General features: G+C 44.1%; 1 protein-coding gene across 4 annotated transcripts; it reads left to right on the top strand.

The window, feature by feature from the left end:
• The first annotated feature begins 1,665 nt into the window (after window positions 1-1,665).
• On the top strand, window positions 1,666-19,196 carry PLEKHF1 (pleckstrin homology and FYVE domain containing 1). Of its 4 annotated transcripts, none has more exons than XM_039502625.1 (2): window positions 1,666-1,783; window positions 16,623-19,196. In XM_039502625.1, the coding sequence occupies exon 2, from the start codon at window positions 16,628-16,630 to the stop codon at window positions 17,456-17,458; it is 831 nt and encodes a 276-aa protein (XP_039358559.1). In that variant the 5' UTR covers window positions 1,666-1,783; window positions 16,623-16,627; the 3' UTR covers window positions 17,459-19,196. The 4 variants fall into 4 exon arrangements, with proteins under 4 accessions (XP_039358559.1, XP_039358557.1, XP_039358556.1 ...); XM_039502623.1 differs by lacking the exon at window positions 1,666-1,783 and adding an exon at window positions 5,735-5,838; XM_039502622.1 differs by lacking the exon at window positions 1,666-1,783 and adding an exon at window positions 5,773-5,984.
• The last annotated feature ends 1,896 nt before the right edge of the window (window positions 19,197-21,092 follow it).

Here is a 21,092-nt window from a genome sequence, read left to right on the forward strand (position 1 = left end):
CTTCGCTTTCCTATTTGTTCTTAGAATTCAACCCTCGGTAAGAACAGAATTTGTTATTTCTCTATATACCAAAGGAATATCCTGTGTAATTGACATATTCATTCTTAATTATTATTCCTTAATATTTAAGTTGCAGCAACACCTAAAGACCAACAGGGTCAGAGCCCCATTGTGCCAGGCACTGTGCAAACATACAGCAAATCACAGTTTTTAAGATACTGATGTATCCAGGTGTGGCTAGGGATGAATCACAACAAATTGTAATACTAGGATGATCCAAATATGCAACCCTAGAAATCTGCCAATTTCTTTTTAATGAATGTAGGGTGATCCCACATATTTGATATAACTTCCATAATTTCAACTCCAAGCGATGGAATATGGTCAAGTAGTTAGGCACATGGGACTATGAGTCATGGACTCCGGGGTTCTATTTCTGAATCTGTCAATGATTCACTGAATCTGACTCTACTCCCCACTGAAATCAATGGCAAAGCTCCCATTATTCCCATCTTCAGTGGAAGTGTGATCAAAAGCTCTGCAACACCTTAACTATGTCACTATGCTTCTCTGTGGCTCAGTTTACCTATTTGTAAAAAAGGGAACAAAATATCTACCTTGGTCACCGATTGTGTTACGCTTAATTACAGTTTGTAAAACACTTTTAAGATCCTTAGACTAAAGCTCAGGACATGAGCGAAATACAATAGTAACATTTTTAAGAGGAAGAGAGTGTATTGTTGATTCATCAGCCAGACCTACTCGGACAATAGCACCAGGAAAGATGGGACCTTCCCCTATTCAGGACCATGAGAGGCTAACTTCAGAGTCAACCTGTGTCAAAATTTACTTCCAGCAAATGGACTGGATGTGTCTGACAGAACATCAAGACTTCTTTATTTGAATTAATGATCTGTTGGAAACTGATATTTTTAAGTCTAGAAAAGCAATTTTAGGTCATTTTGCAGGTGATTTAAACATTTATTAGCTCTATTACTTCTGTGAGCTCTGCACAATTGGACTCAAAGACTTTTTAGCAAAGGGGTTACAGTAAATATTCCCAATACAGATTCTGCTAACTCTAAAATACACTGATTCAGCTCTCATCATAGGAGTCTTTCCAATGAGTCCCGTGCGAGCCAGATCAGGCTCATGCAAGAGATAGGGTGGTGTGGTATAAAGGTTTTATTGGCAGTTGTTTGTGATATGTGCATAACTTCCACGTTGGCTGTGCCACTCATAAGTAGTATGATCATCCCAAATTCACGCTAATAAAACCTTTATAATCACACTACACCCTGCAGAATTCCTGATTGACAGATACCTATATGGCATTGTCTAATGTTATGTTTCATGAAGCAGATTAAAAAATAGTGCCCACTGGAGTTCTTAGGACCCTCCTGGCTCTGAAGTCCTAAGTCTGTTAGTTGAGTCTTTCCACTGAATTGTGTTGAGAATAGTTTTATAAAATGCCTGTTGTTTTTTAAATACTCAGTTAAACGTACACTTAGCTCAGGATTTAACAGATGTTTTTGTTAACATTATAGACTAATCCTTTTCCTGCAGGCTGTTGTAATAACTTTGCCACTAGAAGATAATAAAGAGCCATTTTTCTCCCCTACAGAGTTTACCTTTGGCTGACTCAGCCTGAACAGCTGCAATTTCATTTATTTGCTTTGAAATGATTGCAACCTACTTGGGCTGAAGATATTTCTGCTCTTGAGAAACCAGTGTTTTTGGAGAAAAATGCGATGGGCAGTAGATTAGATACTACTACAAACAGGTAAATGGACTTTAAAAGCTAATACTTTAAGTTGTAGCTTTTCTGACTGGTCTCACAAGTGCTTAATTTTTAGGACTTGAAAAAGTACAGCTCCTTAAAGTACAGACCTTTAACAAGTGGCCTTTAGGATTCTTTGTAAAACTGGGGGTTTATTTTTCCACTTGAGGCACTCGGGCCAAGTTGAACTAAGGAAAGGAAGCCAATTTTAAAGTGTGACTGGCTAACAGACCAGGAATGACATACACTTTCAGAGACAGCAGCCTCCCTAACATCGTACAGCAGTTGCTTGAACTGTTCCACTTTTGACTGAGGATGGAGAAAATAAAGATAATCATAAGTCACAGAATGTTCAACCAAGCCAGGTGCTAGATCTGCTCAACAGTCCAGTGTTTAAAAATATTAACGAAACAAAAATGATTAGGGGTATGGAGCAGCCAGGGGCGGCTCTAGGGATTTTGCTGCCCCAAGGACGGCAGGCAGGCTGCCTCCGGCGGTTTGCCTGCGGGAGGTCCACTGAAACCGCGGGACCAGCGGAACCTCTGCAGGCAAGTCGCGGAGGGAGCCTGCCTGCTGCCCTCGTGGTGCCGACAGACCGCCCCCCCGTGCCTTGCTGCCCCAAGCACGCGCTTGGCATGCTGGGGCCTGGAGCCGCCCCTGGGAGCAGCTTCCGTATGAGGAGAGATTAATAAGACTGGGACTTTTCAGCTTGGAAAGGAGAGGACTAAGGGGGGGGATATGATAGAAGTCTATAAAATTATGACTAGTGTGGAGAAAGGAAGTATAATTTACTCCTTCCCATAATGCAAGAACTAGGGGTCACCAAATGAAATGAATAGGCAGCAGGTTTAAAACAAAAGGAAGTATGTTTTCACACAACACACAGTCAGCCTGTGGAACTCTTTGCCAGAGGATGTTGTGAAGGCCAAGACTATAACAGGGTTCAAAAAGAACGACATAAATATATGGAGGATGGGTCCATCAATGGCTATTAGACAGGATGGGCAGAGATGGTGTCCCTGGCCTCTGCATTCCGGAAGCTGGGAATGGGCGACAAGGAATGTTCTGTTCATTCCCTCTGGGGCACCTGACATTGGCCACTGTTGGAAGACAGGATACCAGGCTAGATGGACCTTTGGTCTAGCCCAGTGGTTCCCAAACTTGTTCTGCCGCTTGTGCAGGGAAAGCCCCTGCTGGGCCGGTTTGTTTACCTGCCGCATCCGCAGGTTTGGCCGATCACCAGGGGCGGCTCTAGGCATTTTGATGCCCCAAGCACGGCAGGCAGCCTGCCTGCCACCCTCACGGCGACCGGCAGAGCCCCCCCAATGGCTTGCCGCCCCAAGCACGCGCTTGGCATGCTGGTGCCTGGAGCCGTCCCTGCCGATCAGGGGCTCCCAGTGGCCGCAGTTCGCTGCTCCAGGCCAATGGGAGCAGCTGGAAGCGGCGGCCAGTACGTCCCTCAGCCTGTGCCACTTCCAGCAGCTCCCATTGGCCTGGAACGGCAAACCGCGGCCAGTGGGAGCTGCAATTGGCTGAACCTGTGGACACAGCAGGTAAACAAACTGGCCCAGCCTGCCAGGGGCTTTCCCCGCACAAGCGGCAGAACAAATTTGGGAACCACTGGGCTAGCCCAACTGGCCATTCTTAATCACACTTCAGAAAAATCAAAAGGGTTGAACATATTACAATTAATATGAGAAATCCCAGAGAAAAGTCATTCAAAACACTGAGTCGTTGGGATAAAGGATATGAATAGGAGAAGTTAACAATGGATTCAAAGTGAGCTTAACACCTGGAGAAAGAAAGGCTTATAAACTATTACTGCCTACACCTGAATTACACAGAGTCCTAGGACTGCTTTTGATATATTAGTCAGTGCACCGATTTCTGCCTGCTGCAACCTTTGCATATCTGACTGCAAGTGTTATGCAAACAGCACTGAGCTAAGTATTAAATTGTAAGACATGGAGATTTTTCCAATTCTGTGGTATCATTCTGAAGGCAGTTAAACACTGAGATTGTTTTTATTGGGGTTTAACATCAAACAATTCCCAATAATTTACACTCATTTCCAGTAAAAAGGCTGGCGAGAGAGGAATACATCAGTTTCCCACAAACTGTGGTTTAGAGAAGTCTGCCTTTTCAGGGCTCCTCTTTCTCTGGTGTATTTGGACAGCACCCTAATGTCCTTCACCAGCCGCAAAGAAAAATGAGTCTTGGAATAAAACTCTAAGAGTGAAAAACTGAGCTCAACATTGATGCCTACTCTGTGCTGCTGTAAACTGAGCCGGCTTCCCTCTCCCAATTTTTCAAAAATATATTTGTCCTTCAAAGGTCCATTCCAGCAATGCTCACTCACAAAACTTCAGTGGGGCTATGTGCATGAGTAAAGATGTCAGGAATGGCATACCATTTGTACCCACAATTAGTCAGTCCACTTTCAGCACTCAGAAACACCTGTGAAGTATGAAGAACAGTATCAAGATGTAAGGGCTGACAGACAAAAAATGACCTTGTAAGTTCCCATGATTACACAGATGTTTTAGCTTTAAAATATATAGAGCTATTTCCATATTCTTCTTACCAAAGAAAACTAAAACTTGTACAAGAAACATTTAATATCTTGAGAGATCCATCAGTTCTCATTAAAAATTGGGAAAGCGAGCAAGGCTCTGAATTATAGAACAATGCAGGCTCATATAACTCTAATGGAGGTTATGCAGAGTCACCACAGTAAATCTAAATTTTCAAATGCTTTCATTAGCTTTGTATGCCTCAATTTCTGAGTGCCCAACTAAGAAACCTTAAAGGGGGATGGTTTTCAGAGGTGCTGAACATGTACAGTTCTGTATTAGATCATTGTCAGTATGGGAGAACTTCTAGGGTGACCAGATAGCAAGTGTGACAAGTCGGGGCAGGAGGTGGTGGGTAATAGGAGCCTATATAAGAAAAAGCCCCAAATATTGGTACTGTCCCTATAAAATCAGGACATATGGTCACCCTAAGAACTTCCTGTACCTAAAACCACAAGCTCCATTTAGAGGAGCATTGCCTGAAAACTTTCTCATGGGGAGGGGCCTTCTGAACAACACTCAACTCCCATCACTGCCGTTGTGTGCTTCAGGAGTGTAAACAGGAGCACGAAGTGCACCATCCACAAGGCTGGTGGTGCGCTGGAGAAAGAGATCTGGTCAGACTGTGGTGAGGGGAATGACTGAAACAAGGAGAAACAAAAAGGGTGAGATTCGTGCCCTATGGCAAAATTCCCATTGACTATAAAGGGGTCAGGATTTCATCCATGAGGTTGAGAGCAAGACAGAAGAGACGAGAGATACAAGAAGACATTATTTTTACTGCATCCATACACTAAAATAGCGCCCAACCCCACAACATGCAAACTTCTCCAAGCCTTTGGAATTTATGTAGTTCCAGATCGTCTACATACTTCAGGCACTGAACCACTTCTCCTCCCTAAACCTCAGCAAGTCAGGCCCTGATTTCCCCCATCTCCCACACACCCTGTGGCACGGAGAAAGGCTCCGGCAGGGTCTGCGCCGACACCGAAAACTTCCCACAAACTGCTCCTCCCCCTAAGTCCCTTGGGACAGCTGGTGTCCCAACGTCCCTTCTCTCCGCGGCTGGGGGCTCCCTTGCTCCCCAGCTGGTACCGTGATGACTCCTCCTGCTCCCGCTCCCCACAGCGGCTGGGTGCAGGGTGCCCTGTCCTGCCTCACCGCCAGCAGCCGGATCCTCCCCTCAGCCCCTGCTGGCTGCCCCCGTCCCCCTCTCCCACCACCTCCCCTATTCTACACGGGCCCGGCCCCGAGCTCGCCGGCTGGGGACCCTACGGCCCCGCTGAGCTCCCCCCCCAGCATCCATTCCGCCCCCTGGCCGGGCTCTCTCCGGCTTTGCGATTGGCCGAGGTCCCCCAGAGGGGCGTGGTCAGAGCGGAAGGCTGAGTCGGAGCGTTCCAGAACCGGACGGTCCTGTTCCGGCTTCCGCGCGCTGATTGGCCGAGCGCCTTCCCCTCCTCCGGAGCGGCGGCGAGGAATGTTGCGGTGCGTTCCAGGGCTGGGCGGTGCGGGGCAGCCGGAGCGCAGTAGCCGCAGCCGCGCCCGGGAGCGGGGATCTGCGGAGTCCGCGAAGCCCCTGGCGGCCGCGGGACGGGTGGCGAGGCAGGGGATCCGGCTGGGAAAAGCACAAGGTAAAACTTGCAGGGGCGGGTGGCTCCAGCGCCGGGCCGTGTGCAGGGGGAGAGGCGTTCGCTGCCGGCGGCAGGACCCCAGCCCGTCTCAGCTCCCCCCCGCGCAGCTGGCGCTGAGTCGCAAACAGCAGGAACTTCACCGCACCCCAGCTGACTTTCACGTGTCCCCGCCGGAGCCAAGCCAGGATCGCGCCTGGGCTGCATTTCACCTGGGGGCGCCCAGCGCTTAGATAGTGGGAAACAGGTAGCAGGGGTTAAGTCCGTGGAGCTGCGTGGCTGACATGGTTGTACTCACTGGCTGGCTCCCACTGGGAGTGGGCTCGGGTCTATTTATACAGGTACTTCTCTTTGTCCCAGTCACCCCAGAATCTGAGCACCTTGTAAACATTAATACATTTTTGTCTCACAACCTGGTGAGGTAGGTAAGTAGTATTATCCCCAATGTACAGCGATGGGTCTGGCGCACATTCTCTGTGGTTCAGTGTTACGCCCTGCACCACAAAAAAGTTCAGCTGAAGTCAGTGAGACTGCTTGCATAGTAAGATACTACTTGCTGTGAGTGAGGATGACAGGACTGGGCCCTCAGAGCTTGGTACAAGGCCACACAGAAATCTTCCCAGTCCAGAGTCACCCTTCCTCTGAGTCAGTTTAGAAATGTTTGGATTGAGCAACATGTTTGGAAATCTGTGTCCTACAAACATGAATGTTTACTACTGAACCCATTAGTCATAAGATCCAGTAATATGAGGCACAGAGCACATTTTAAACCCTGTTTAGCAGAGAAAATTCAGAACAGTAAATGCTCAAGAATCCTTCAGGATATGATTTAGTCCATCATAGCTCCTGGGACTTCCTTTGTTTCTTCTCATTATCCGTTAGACTATAAACTCTTTGTATTTGTGTCTTCTACAACACTGAGCATGTTGTTGGTGCTTTACAAATACTGAATCATAATAACAGTAGTAATAAGCCTTCTATAATGCCTCTGTAATGTGATTGCACTGTTTCTAATCTCTTTTCTTAATGTATATGATTAGCAGTAATGTACTCATCTGCAAAATGGTATAGTAATACTCACCTAATTCCCATGTTTGTAAGGCACTTTAAGATCCTGGATTAACAAGAGCTATATATATGCTAAGTATTTACTTTTTTTTTCTTTTGGAAAAATAGGCTTAGTCCCGCTAAAATATATGACCATGTTTCAATATCGATTGCAAATTTTGTAACTTTTTTCCATCTAAGGAGTTATGCATCATGCATTTTATGTGGTATTGTGACCTGCATAGACAGCTTTCAGGTGCCAGGAGAGCAGAGTCTGTGTGGAACTCAGGAAGTCAGTATTATAACTGAACCAATATAGTTTGAAATGCTTTGATGTGAAATCAGGAAACTGTTTAATTGCAACATCTAGAGATATATTCTGATTTATTTTTTTCAAAAACAGCTGTGTGCTTGATTTGCCAGCACAGTTGCTGGGTTTACACAAGCAAACTGTGTATTTGTTCATGCAAATGGACTCCAGCTTTCTATTTGTATTCGTGAACAACTGATCTGTGTCAACAATTAACATTACTTTTTCACAAGCAGTTATGCCCCTGCATTTCTCTACTCTTGCACAGTGTGCACCTCTATCGACTTGGTGGTTTGTAATACCATCCTGGGGCATTTTGATTAATACCAAGATGAAAGAGAAGAGTGCTAACTACTGGTTACTAGCAACACTTCCTGCAGCACCTTGGTGTTACATAGAGAAAACGCCTCAAAGAACTGATTAGATTTTTAAGGCCAGAAGGGGCCATTAGATTGTCTAGTCTGATCTCCTATATACCACATAGGCCATAGAACTTTACCCAGTTACTCCTATATTGAGCCCAATAACTTGTCTGACTAAAGTGTATCTTCCAGAAACGGATCCAGGCTTGATTTGAAGATTTCAAGAAATGGAGAGAGACGCCACCCCTACCACTTCGTGCTTTGTTCTAGTCTAGCAGTTGATCACCTCACTGTTAAAAACATGTGCCTTATTTCTTATTTGAACTTGTCTGGCTTTAAGTTCCAGCCATTCATTCTTGATATGCCTTTCTCCACTAAGATAGAGTCCTTTAGTCCCCAGTATTTTCTCCCTGTGAAGGTACTTATACCTTCATCTGCTGAAGTCATATTAGCTAGTGACAAGATCACAGGCCAAGATGGCCTGATTCCAGCTGGTGTTCTACTGAAGGGTTCCAGAGGGAAACATCCCCAGGTCTCTTTTATTGGAAGGATATCAATGATGACATGGAGGTTTCTGAATGGACAGTGGATGTGTGGTTACTCCCATGGACTCCACTCACAGCTGTTACAGCACAGGGGGGGAGGTGCCACTGCTGATGCTTCTACTTCTCCATAGGAAACCCACCAGGCCTCTGTGTTTAACACTTAAAGGTTGCATAAGTCATTTGTGTATATATAGCCTTGAAAAATGTGCTCAACATTTTTAACCAGGGTGAAAAATACCTGTGCTGCATACTGTTCCTCAGGCAACATTCCCCAAAGCCACGCTCCCTTTCATTTTAAAGGACTGAAACAGCTGTGCACTGTGTTTAATTGTCATGTTGTTAATCAACTATTTAATTTTTTAATATATAACTTACTACTCCAAATGATCGAACAGTGGAAACAAAGAGTTCAGTGTATTTCATTAACTAATAATATATTAACTAGCTATAGAGCAAGTTGAATACCACAAAAACAGTGTTTGTCAAATGCCAGGGAAACTAGAATAGTATGCGACCATCCCCACTTACTACACCTCTCTTGCTTTGGCTGTGCCTTCATTCCGTTTCTTTCCTTTCCTTCCTCCTACAGCTCTGTGTGTATGCACTACTTCTCTCACCTGGCTATCCCGATCAGTTGCAGCAGGCCGAATTGGGCCCTGTTCTGTAACGAGAGAAAGTTTTTACTCTTTGGCTATTTGTAATGAGTTGATGTACTGGTGACCACATTACATAAACCCGCCATCACAACTGGCACCTGTGTGTACGTTTGTATATATATGTCCACATTTTACTGGTTGTTGGGTAAATACACTGTAGTGATTTAACTAGCTCCATAGCATTTATTTTAATAACTAATATGATTCCTCTGAGCCATTGTAACAAACTTTGATACAAGCAGAACAAAAATAACATATTTTCCCAAATTAATAGTCTGGATCAGGAATTACATCCTGAGTTTTTAATTTGCTTATTACTTTATTATTCCTAAATTATGGTGTCTCATTGCATTGGTGGGAGGAAAAACAATACAATATTGCATATTCCCAGAAGTCTGTTTTATTTACCAGCAGTGCCTTCCATTTGTACAGAAAACTAAATAACATTTTAAATGAATCACAGTGTGTTATTAAAGTAAAATTGATTTTGCAGCCTGATGGTAATTTACAGTTTATCTGAGAAGTACACACTCACTTTCATAAGCCATTTATTCCTTGGGGAATAAGGTGGGAAGTGAACTTTTCTTATCTTTTTGAACTGATTAAATCAGAGCAAATTTTACCATAGAGGCAGAAATCCATGGGTGGGATCATGGGATAGCAGGGATGTGTAATAAAACTGTTTTGCCCATCTGACCCCATACTGGCAACACACTAACAAGCAGTGGTTTGGAGGATTTTTTTTTTCTTTCCTCGTGTAATTAATGGTTCTACTTTCAAAAAAGTAACAGGTTACTTCTATTGAAGGGTTCCAGAGGGAAACATCCCCAGGTCTCTCTTATTGGAAGGATATCAGTGATGACATGGAGGTTTCTGAATGGACAGTGGATGTGTGATTACTCCCATGGACTAGGTTAGGGTACTGGGGTACAAGAATATAATCTACAGATCCAAGTATGCCACTAGACAGGTGGTTCCCTTAGTTTCTCTCTCATTTGAGAGTGGAAAGGGTGTTTACACCCAGTCTGTTTGTCCCATTGTTCTGGTGTAACAAAATTTGCAAGTGTTCTGTGCTGCCTAAGAGCCAAAATAAGCATGATAGTTAAAAATTGTCCTAAATGATTTAGGAGCCTAAGTCCCACTGACTTGCAGTAAGGTGCTTATGAAAATTTTACCCTGTGTCTTTTGGCGGCATATCCTTAATCTGGGATTACGTTGTCAGTTTATTTAGAAGTGTAGGAAGTATATAGAATTCTCCCTCTCTCTCTCTCTCTTTCCTGACTATTCAATCACTCCCACTCACTACGAAACTTGACCATTCTTCTAAAATAGAGGATTACCCTAAAAATCACAGACTAATATGGAAGGTTGGAGTTCCACTGTCCAGTACCAATGCCTAATGAGAAGCCAACCAACCCGTCAACATCTGGGAAAGAAGGGGGCATGGTGGGATTCTCACCAGGGCATTGTCCTGAACCCTGCCCCACCTTTAGATGCTAAACACACTACACATACTTAACCCTTCTTAAAGCACTTTATACCCTAATAGTCTCGCAGAGCCCCTCTGCGAGAGCTAAGGCTTATTTTACCCATTATACAGATAAGTAACGTGGGAAAGAGAGGAGGTGATCACATGGTGACTCAGTAGCAGAGCTGGGAATAGAATCCAGGAGTCAAGCTCTTGTACTACCATGCAGTGAGATTGCCATAAGCAGGATCAAGAGTCTGTGTAAAACCTATCCAATTCTGCACTGATTATCCCAAAATTATCTGCAGTATTTTCTTATACCCTGAATTCCCCCACACCAATCTGCCCTTGTTTCAATCTCTCCTCTATTATTTCTCTTTTGGCTGTGTATTGTTGTCTTCCTTATCTCCTTTGTGCTCAAAGCTCCTCTCCTAAGGTTTTCTTGTACGTGTCCAAAAGTAGGCAAGACTCCAGATCTGGAAAATTAGTGTACATGGCGTTTATCCGAGGGCCGTGCTGTACCCTCTGTGCACAATCCATTTATTGTGCAATGTCTGTGTAGGCAGGAGGAGAAAAATGTTTGCAGGTTGTAGACTTGTAATGGGAAGTGCAGAAGTTAAATCCTGGCTTTGCCATGCCTGCAGGAAAACTGCCTCCGGCTGGAGGAGTCTCATCTGCTCCGACCAGCGAAGTAGTGATACTGAGCCTGTCTCTCCACTCTCCCCAACACAAAGGGAAGACAGTTATTCCCATAATGCAACATTCAAAATATTTTTATTTAAAGGGAAAAGTCACTAGAACATTACTTCAGAAAATGTAGATCTAGTTGCTCCCTTGGGCCTTCTGGCATAAGGTGCATGTAAGTCTCATTCTGATATCGCTCCTGAGCACCACCTTGAAATGACTAGGAAAGGCTGCCTCCAGCAACAATCTGATATGGGACTGGGTGCACAGCTGTGTTATGTGGGGGTGGAGTAGATGGGTGTGGAGTTTCAGCTGTGTTCTTAGTGGGATGGGCCTGGAGGCATTTGTATTCTATTAAACATCCCTGACACAGTTACTGCTTTTTCTTTTCCCTCGGTTTGTACTTCAGAGTAGAAGTCGTGGTCTGCTAATATTTTATTTTTCAGAGAAATTTTCCAACGACAGACAGATTTTTCCTGTGACCTTTAGAAGAGGAGTGAATAAAATCTCTGCTATTTTTGTGCTACTCTCCCTCACTCATCAGTGTGTGGTAGAGGTTGCAATTGGATTTTGACCACACTACACATTGATGAATAGATGTGCTTAATGCAGTGTGAATCCATCAAATCTACTCTGTCTCAAAGCCTTGAAGAAATACTGTACATCCCAACAGAAGTGAGTCAGAGGGTCATTAGAGCCTTCTCCAAATTCAAGGGCGGTCATGGGTTTGTCCTTTTTTGGGTGCTCATAGCTTGCATTTGGCTCATCATGCCTGTGTGGGACATGATCCCAGCAACACGCAAAAGGTAGCTAGTGTGGTTCCATCATTTATTAGGAAGAAAATGTTGGCTTTCCCTCTGAATCCATAGAGACAATGCCCAGTATGGCATTTGGGGCACCTTGCTGCTGAAGGCACTGTATTTACATGTCTGCTCAAGACATGGTCCTGATCATCTGTGGTCAGCCAGATTCAGCACCCAAGAGTGCCCATTTTACTTCATGACAACTGGTGGGTGCTTGGCAAATATGGCCACTTCATCTAGGTTCCTAAGTGGGAGCTGAGCTGTTTTGAAAACTTGGCCCTACGCTTCCTGTAAACTATATGGTTATTAATAGCAGCCCCCTGGCCACAGTCTAAACTGGGGAACTTAATTCATTGTCTCCAGTAATTTTAACTGGCTGCTGCTGCTTTTAGAAACTGCTTAGCGTCACTGTATGACGTTTAAGCTACTACTCTGGGGGTGGTTGTGTTTTCCCTATCGCTACCCTGAAAGGGTGTGTTGAGATGAAAAATGCTCTGTGAATGTAAATTGTCTGTCTAGAATTTTCTCTATGTAGTTATCCATCACTGACGCCAAGAAGTCTAAGCACCGTGTGGCTTTTAGATCTTTTGAAACCTACGTTTTTGAGATAACAAGTAGTTTATATATATTAGCCGTTATAAGAAATGTTAACAGAAACAAGGACCTGTGCACATCCCCTGTGAACTCTGAGCTGCCGCTGTCTAAAAGGAAGTGATTCAGTTTCTTACAAAGTTTCTTGTGGATTATTACATCTAGACACAGAGTCTTGGGGCCAATACCAGTAACATAAACAGCAATTTAAATATGTAAGTGGAGGAAGATTTTTATGGCATGAGCGTGAAAGTATTTAATTGACCCCAAATTAGGGACTTAAAGGAGTTACTTTCACATCACTTAACCTGGTACTTTTAAAATAAAAAAAAATGTTGAACAGGAGAGCAGTGCTGTGGAGGTGAGAGGGAGGAATGAGTATGCTGTGATCTAGTTCCTTTAATACTACTCAGAATGACGTGTCTTGTAACTGGAAACACAAATAACAAAAGGAGCACTTGGTGTGATAAATGCAGGGGTTGGGTTGCGTGGGCAGGGTTCTTTGGGGTGAATCTAATAAGAGGAGGATCACAGGGGCTACTCAGAGAATTGATAATAGAGCACGCAGCCTTCCACTTCTGGAATTCTGGTTCGGTTCCAGCCTGGGTTTGCAGTGATCAGAGCTGTTACCATTTGGGTGGTGAGTGGTATCCTTGAATTCAATTAATTGTTTCACTTCAATGCTTACATCAGGGGTGGCCAACCGGAGCCTGAGGAGGAGCCAGAATTTACCAATGGACATTGCCAGAGAGTCACAGTATATGTCAGCAGCCCCATAAACTCCTCTGCCTCCCGCCCACTGGCAGCCCTGCCTCCCGCTCCCTCCCTGCACCTCCCAATCAGCTGTTTCTTGGTGTGAAGGAGGCTGGAGAGGGGGCACTGCAGGCTCAAGGGAAGGGGTGGAGTGGGGGTGGGGCCTGTGGCAGAGCCAGGGGTTGAGCAGTGAGCACCCCCTGGTACATTGGAAGGTTGGCTCCGGTAGCTCCAGCCCCAGAATTGGTGACTATACAAGGAGCCGCATATTTACTTCTGAAGAGCCACAGGTTGGCCACCCCTCCTAGAGGAAAGTGTCTATGGAGCCTTAGTTGGTAGCCTCATCAGAGAGGCCAAGAATTGAGTGGGTGTGGAGACTGCACTGCCCTTTCACCACTTAGATCACTGCACTAGCAGCCTTTCCACCCATTAGTAGCAGGGAGTGCAGCTGCAGTGGTGTTAGCACCAATAAATGCTAGTGAAGGTGGTGGTAAAAACAATTGCACTCTGTTTACACTAGTACTTACTACAGCTGGACCAGTTGCTTATAACAGGTTAAAAAAAAATTGCTAGTATGGACACACTTGCAAAGGCAACCCTGTGCAGTGATGGGCGCGTTGCCAGAGCCAGCCCTGCTGTACAGAGCTCTAGGTTTTATGCCTGTCTGTCAAGCACCTTTCATGAGTGACATTTAAAAAAGAAAAAGGAAAGGCATTGTAAGATTGTATTGACTTCTATGGACTGCTCTCCACACAGGTTTTGTATCAATGTAATTGGTGGTTAGGGGTGTGGGTTTTTTTTTTTAAACACAGATATAGTTATCCTGGGACAACACCTAATGCGGGTGCAGTTTTGCCAGTATAAAGGTGCCTTAGAGCAGTATAGCTAATTCCTCTTCTTCAGTAAATATTTCCGTTATGTATTTTGAGGGGGGAGCTTGATGCAGTCTCATCATACAGTGATAACACTCTTTCCATTCCACTAGTATCTCTGGAGGATGCTCATCAGAAGCTACCGAAGTTAGACATTTTTAAACAGCAGGTCCAGAAAACTTGTATCCAAGAGTTTTAAAACTGGCTGAGGAGTTCAATGGGACCATTAATGTTGATTTTTTTTCAATAATCCAGAGCACTTGGGAATTAGAAAAACTATTGTTGTGCCAATTTTTTAAAAGGATCAAAACAGGGTAATTATAGGCTTGTCAGTCTGACATTGATGCTGGGCAAGATAATGGAGCAGCTTGATATGGGACTCTGTTAGTAAGGAATTGAAGGGCAGTAATGCAATTAATTCAAATCAATCTGGGTTTATGGAAAATAGATCTAGTCAAACTAATTTTATCTTATTTTGATGAGATTACAAGTTTGGTTGGTAAAGGTAACAGTGTTGATGTAATATACTTAGAACTCCGTAAGGTGTTTTTGACTTAGTACCATACGACATTTTGATGATTTAAAAAAAAAAAACCAACTAAATATGATGCACATTAAATGAATTAAACTCTGGCCAACTGGTTGGTCTCAACATGTCATTTTAAATGAATGGGGACTCATCCTCAAGCTGGTGTGTTTCCAGTGGGGTCCCACAGGGATAGGTTCTTGGCCCTATGCTATTTAGCATTTTTATCAATGACCTGGAAGAAAACACAAAATCATCACAGATAAAGTTTGAACAGGACACAAGAATTGGGGGACGTGGTAAATAATGAAGAGGAAAAGTCACTGATCAGAGCAATCTGGAGCTTTGGGGAAAACTAGGTGCAAACAATATGCATTTTAATAGGGTCAAATGTAAACTTGTACATCCAGGAACAAAGAATGTAGTTCATGCTTCCAGGATGGGGGGATTCTATCCTGGGAAGTGGTGATTCTGAAAAAGGGTTAGGAGGTTGTGATGGATAATATGCTGAACATGCGCACGCCTGCTGTGATGCTTTGGCCAAAAGAGCTAATGCACTGCTGGGGTGCATAAACTGGAGAATCTTGAAAAGGAGCAGAGAGGTTAGTTTACTTCTGTATTTGGCATGAGTGCAACTGCTGCTGGAATATTGTCCGGTTCTGGTGCCCACAATTCAAGCAGGATGTTGATAAATTAGAAAGGGTTCAGAGAAGAGCCATGAGAATAATCAGAGGATTCGAAAACATGCTTTATAGTAACAGACTCAAGCATCTCAGTCTATTTAGCGTAACAAAGAGAAGGTTAAGAGGTGACTTGATTACAGTCCATTAGCACCTACATGAGGAACAAATATTTAATAATTGGCTCTTCAATCTAGCAGAGAAAGATATAACTTAATCCAGTGGCTGGAAGTTGAAGCTAGACAAATTCAGACTGCAAATAAGTGGTACTTTTTTTTTTTTTTTTTAAACAGTGAGAGTAATAACCACTGGAACAGTGTACCTAGGGTCATGGTGGATTCTCCAGCTTGACCATTTTAAAATGAAGATTGGCTGTTAGAAAAGAAGGCTTTGTTGGTGCTAAACCCTGTGACAACTCCCAGCCAAGCAAACTCCTTAGGACTCTCCCTACCCTTATTTTGCCTAGCAGGGAGCACTTGGTGCTCCCAGTTCCTGAACCCCCTTTGCAGTATCCAGTCCCTGTCCCTGGACACTAACAGAAATTACCAAGTCTGCTGTCTCAAAGAGAGTGAATACACTGCAGCCTGTTGGCTCAGCTGATGTTGCACACCAGCTATGCAATTTACATTAGATAACGGAGACAGGAGGGAAGAGAATTATCTGGAAGAAAACCTGTTTTTTTCCGTTTGCTTTGTTACAGACTTTAAAACAAAATCAGTAAGTATCCATGATTTGCTATAGAGTGTTAACACATACATTGCACAATAATATTAATGACCAGTGTGTCACTGGCTTTCCTTTGATCTCTTACACAACATTCTTTACAGATAAGTATCATGAGAGCAATGAGCTAAGCGTGGTGAGTTTGTCAGGCTCGATACAAGTCGCTGTTACATGGGCAGTGAACCCTTTGCCAGTGGGCATTGAGGGGGCTCTTAAGGCCACCGCGCTCTTCTGGCTTTGGAATCTATGAATGGGAATAAGCTACACTGGTATAAGCACTTTTTTATCCTGGTATAACTGTGTCCACAGTAGGGAGTTTTATACCTTTTCCAGTGTGTGATATAAGAGGGTCGGGTAACTGAATTCTGATTCCTGAGATGGGCAATATCAGCCTGCTACAAAATATATAAGACACTTGAGTGGGTTTTACTTTTTATTTTGAAGAGTGCTTTGATAAGTTATTGCTGGGTAGTGCCACCCAGAAAACTTAAACTCATCTCCTGGCTCTTTGAAAAGCTACTTACTGCTGTTTAAATTTGCTGTTCAGTTTGGAAGCTAGGATTGATACAATTGTTTGCTGAACACATTTTTATAACTTTATTTCCTCCCCCCCTGCTCTAGGGTGAATGAAGGAGATGGTGGACCATCTGGTTAACACTGAAATTAACAGCCAACGCATTGCTTCCGTGGAAAACTGCTTTGGGGCATCTGGACAACCCTTAGCTGTGCCAGGAAGGGTCCTTTTGGGTGAAGGAATTTTGACCAAAGAATGCCGTAAGAAGCCCAAGCCTCGGGTATTCTTTCTTTTCAATGACATCCTTGTGTATGGGAGCATAGTGATAAACAAAAGGAAGTACAACTCCCAGCACATCATACCTCTCGAAGATGTCACCTTAGAGACGCTGCCGGATACCTTACAAATGAAGAACCGATGGATGATTAAAACTTCGAAGAAGTCCTTTGTTGTTTCTGCAGCTTCCCTCACAGAAAGGAAAGAATGGCTCAGTCACCTTGAAGAATGCATTAGGCATCTGCTGACAAAGACAGGCAGGCAGCCCTCCACGGAGCATGCTGCCCCTTGGATACCCGACAAAGCCACTGATATCTGCATGCGCTGCACGCAGACCAAGTTCTCCACGCTCACTCGCAGACATCACTGTCGGAAGTGTGGCTTCGTTGTGTGTGGGGACTGCTCCAGACAGAGGTTTCTGATGCCGCGCCTGTCCCCCAAGCCGCTGAGGGTCTGTAGCCTGTGCTACAGGCAGTTGATGGCAGAAAAGAAGAAGGAAGCAGAAGTTGACCTGAGGCAGCCAGACCAGATTGACTCTTCCATGACTGGTTATGAACCATCTAGTGGTGAAGACAGTGATAAATCTGATGATGATAAAGTGGAACGATGGCCGGGAGACGCAGAGTTTTATGCCTCCGAAGTATCTTGGTCGTCTTTCCATAGTTGACCTTCTTACCCTTGACTTAAAGCCTGAGGAGCCAAATTCCAACTTCTGATCCGCGCATAACCCTCAGTGTTTTCAGTGGTGAGCGTACATTAGAAGGGGAAATTTAGCCCCTCTTTATCTTGTTTACTTTCATGTGTTTTCCTGATTCAGTCAGTCTCTAGTGATTTAAGAGAACTAGTATTGTGTCATATTACTCTCGCAGGGCATGGCCTACATCAAGACCAGGTGGTATAGTGGGCAGAGCACTGGACTGGGAACCAGTAAACCAAGGTTGTGTTCCCTGCTCTGCCATTGGCCTGCTGGGTGACCACGGGCAAGTCACTTCCCCCCTCTGTGACTCAATTTCCCTATTTGTAAAATGGGGCTAATGACATTTTTTGCTAAGAGCTTTGAGATCTACTGATCTCTGTACAAGAGCTAAGTATTATTGTTATGCCTCAAATATACTACTCACCTGGGGGGTGGACCCTTTTGTTGATAGTAGAGGCCCATTGATGGGGTAGCTTGTGCTGCTACGGCCTGTGCTGTACCTCCTCTGTAGGGAAGACAGGACTTCGCCTCCAAGGCTGGGATGTGTCATGAGCACTACATACATATAAAATGATAGAACTAGAAATCTGAAGTACATGGAAACCTGGGCTAGTGCCCTTTGACCTCAGTATGGTAAAATACTGAAAAATAACCAGCAGGAGACCTGGGTTAGACTTCGACTGCCTCTTGCTCCCCACGCTGCCTGAAGCGGGGAGCCCTGGGGAAATGGTGATCTCTTGTGTGGCTCTGAGGTGAAACCTGCTGACTTCTCCTGAGCATCCTTAGCACTGCACTGGAGAAGTCCTCCTTCCCAGCCAGAGAACAGCCTTTGTGATGACAGAAGGTAACGGGAGAGTTAAGGTTTATATTAGGGGTGAGGTGAAAAAGAAGAGGCTGGCTCAACTCAGCAGAATCACCCCACTCTTGCCCCTCACATGCATATTTCCAGGTCTCAAAATCAGTAACGCAGCCAGATTTCTATTCCACTGCCCCCGGGATGTAAGAACCCCAGCCGGGTGGGGGATGTAGCACAGGGTGGGAGAGCTAGTGCAAGAGGTGGTGAAGGGATGGGTGGATGGTCAAAGCTAAGGTCGGATTCTATGAGGTGCTGAACATGCTCAATGCCCAGTGACTCACTTGCTCATTAAGGCCCCCAGCCTTTGCTGTAAACGTATGTTGCATAACTTCAGGCGTGAACAGTCCTGCTGACTTCAGAGTTATGCACATGTGAGTGTTTTCAGGTTCAGGGGATAAAATTATCTGCTTAATTCGACTTGAACTTTGACATTAAAGTTAATCTCAAGTGAGAGAGACTGTGTCTATTCAAATAGCCTTTCATCGTATCACGTGTAACTAAAACCATTTACTATCAGTGAAAATTAGACAGCAGCAATTGTATTGCAGCAAATAACTGTACAACAAAAGCTCAGTTGCTACCTTTTTTGTGTATTTTATATTGTGTATTTTATACTCTTGAGCAGGAATTTAGTTAAAAGTAATTTTCAACATACATTTTTCTTTACCATACTCCAGTCTAGCTAAACACTGCATTGCATGCCAAATGACCAGGTTGGGTTTTTTTATTAGTTCAAAGTAATTATTCTCATGGATTTTATTTTTTCCTTTTTTATATAATGCCAATGTCCAGCCAGTTCATATTATTCAACCGATTGTCAATAAAGATATGGCCAAGGAGGGGAGAAAAAGTGACAAAGTAAATGTGCTGTTATTTAACAAAAAAACAAGCATTGAGTCATATGCTTTGATCTAAACACATCCAGTCTAGGATTAATTCAGCAGCAACTCTTCAGTCATGTACTGAACATTTGGGTTTTCTATTTACTACTTGAAAGTGAATATTACTGAAAAATATCCAAGTCTGCGGCTTCCTTTCTGTTTATTCCATTCTTTCTCGGCAGACTAAGTTTTCCCAAGACTCTTGCCATCCCCTGCAGTAATTGAAGTGGTGTTTTCTGGTGGGGGAGGAGATAGTGTAGAAAGGGCCAAGAAACCTCATGACCAAAACACATGTTTCTGGTTTTGAGAGTACTAAAGAACATTGAGTCCTATTTTTTCCATCCCTCTTCAAATTCTAGTTCATAATTATGAACAGTGGCAAGTGCATTTATAAAGCCTCCCTCCCACAAGTGCGTATAGGCTTCACAAACAAAATAGGACCTTAACAAAAATAAGTAATTACAAATATGAAAGCCCAGAACAGAAGCTCCAAACTTGCCTAATGTAAGGCCTGATGTACGCCCTCATCAGGCGAAAATCCCAGTGCCTTCAGCTGACTCCTTAATAACTGACTCCAGAAAGAGAGTCCAGTTTTAATTTTTTTTCCCCTCTGAGATCAGTTTTCCTTCCTCCCATATATAGACATGTGCTGCAGTTAATGGGACCTAATCACTGTATGGATTGATTTACTCTGTGGTGAAAGGGGCTTATACTTAACAGACGTCTTTGATTCAGAAAAGTTCTCTCTCTAAACTGCAGCAATGAACTGACCTAGAACCCAGCTGCTTGTAAAATGTCTACTGCAGTGCATGCCCTTTCCCAGAATGCTGAAACAACCCACCTATTCTGCCCTTCCCTGTCCCATCCCGTCCCCCCTCATGAGGCTGGTGAGAATAAAAGTTAGTGGGTAGAAAATAAACGGTAAGACACTAAGGAAAGGGCTGATGATTTAGTCTCAGTCACTAATCTTTCTGTGAATCTAAACAAGATTCTGGGGTTGAAATATACTTTGCATTGGAGAGCTCTGTGCATGTGATGAGTGCTCATCTACGCTAGGCCTTTTTTGCCTTTTTTCTACAAATTTCTCACTGCTGCTAACACTGATTCACCACCAGCAGTAGGCACATTAGTGTAGACAAGAGTTTCAGATACACAGTGCACAAAACTCCAGGAGCCAGGCTCACAATGGGTCTCCCATGATCACTACCACCAGTGGCAGCAAGGAGGAGACTGTTCAGGCTGAGTAGCCCTAGCACTGCACTTATTTGGGTAAGTATTACAAGCAGAGAGGATTGCAGCCATTGCTGGGCAGGAAGTTTCATAAAACATTTGTTTCTTTTAATTGTCTGACCAGCTAGTTGTGACTTGGCCAAGACCACAGAAAGGGTGGGTGTCCAGGGCCCGGGGATTCCTGGCTCCCTGCCCTGTGAACACACAGGCTTTACAGCAGGGTTTGTACTAATACAATATCACCTGGATTTTTAACATGACTAGCTGTTTGTTCGTTTTGTTTTGGCCTGATCCTATGACTGCTCCATTGAGAAAGAGCTTCCTGTTTTGGAATTAAATAAATCCTACTGCGGGCTTGATTATGGAGTTTTAAAGAGGGGAGAGTGGCAATGTGCAGGTTGTGTGTGTGAATTGCATGACAACTGCACATGGCGAGGGCCTATGTTAATCACAAATACTGACCATGAGGGAGAAAGTATCCAGGTTTGGTTTTTGGGGGAGATCTTCCTGCAGCACTTGCTGGTAGCTGCTCTGCAGTGACACTAGTCTTGCTGAGGGGGTTCCCCACCCCCTCCAACGCCAGTGAAAATGCCCCATTTTGCAGCAGTTTTGGGGAAGTGTTGCCAGATGTTGAGTT

The sequence above is a fragment of the Mauremys reevesii genome, linkage group 16, assembly GCF_016161935.1.
Source record: "Mauremys reevesii isolate NIE-2019 linkage group 16, ASM1616193v1, whole genome shotgun sequence".
NCBI lineage: Eukaryota > Metazoa > Chordata > Testudines > Geoemydidae > Mauremys > Mauremys reevesii.

Bases quoted from the DNA above. Each gene is read 5' to 3' on its own strand.
- PLEKHF1 (XM_039502625.1), top strand. From the start codon at position 16,628: ATGAAGGAGATGGTGGACCATCTGGTTAACACTGAAATTAACAGCCAA.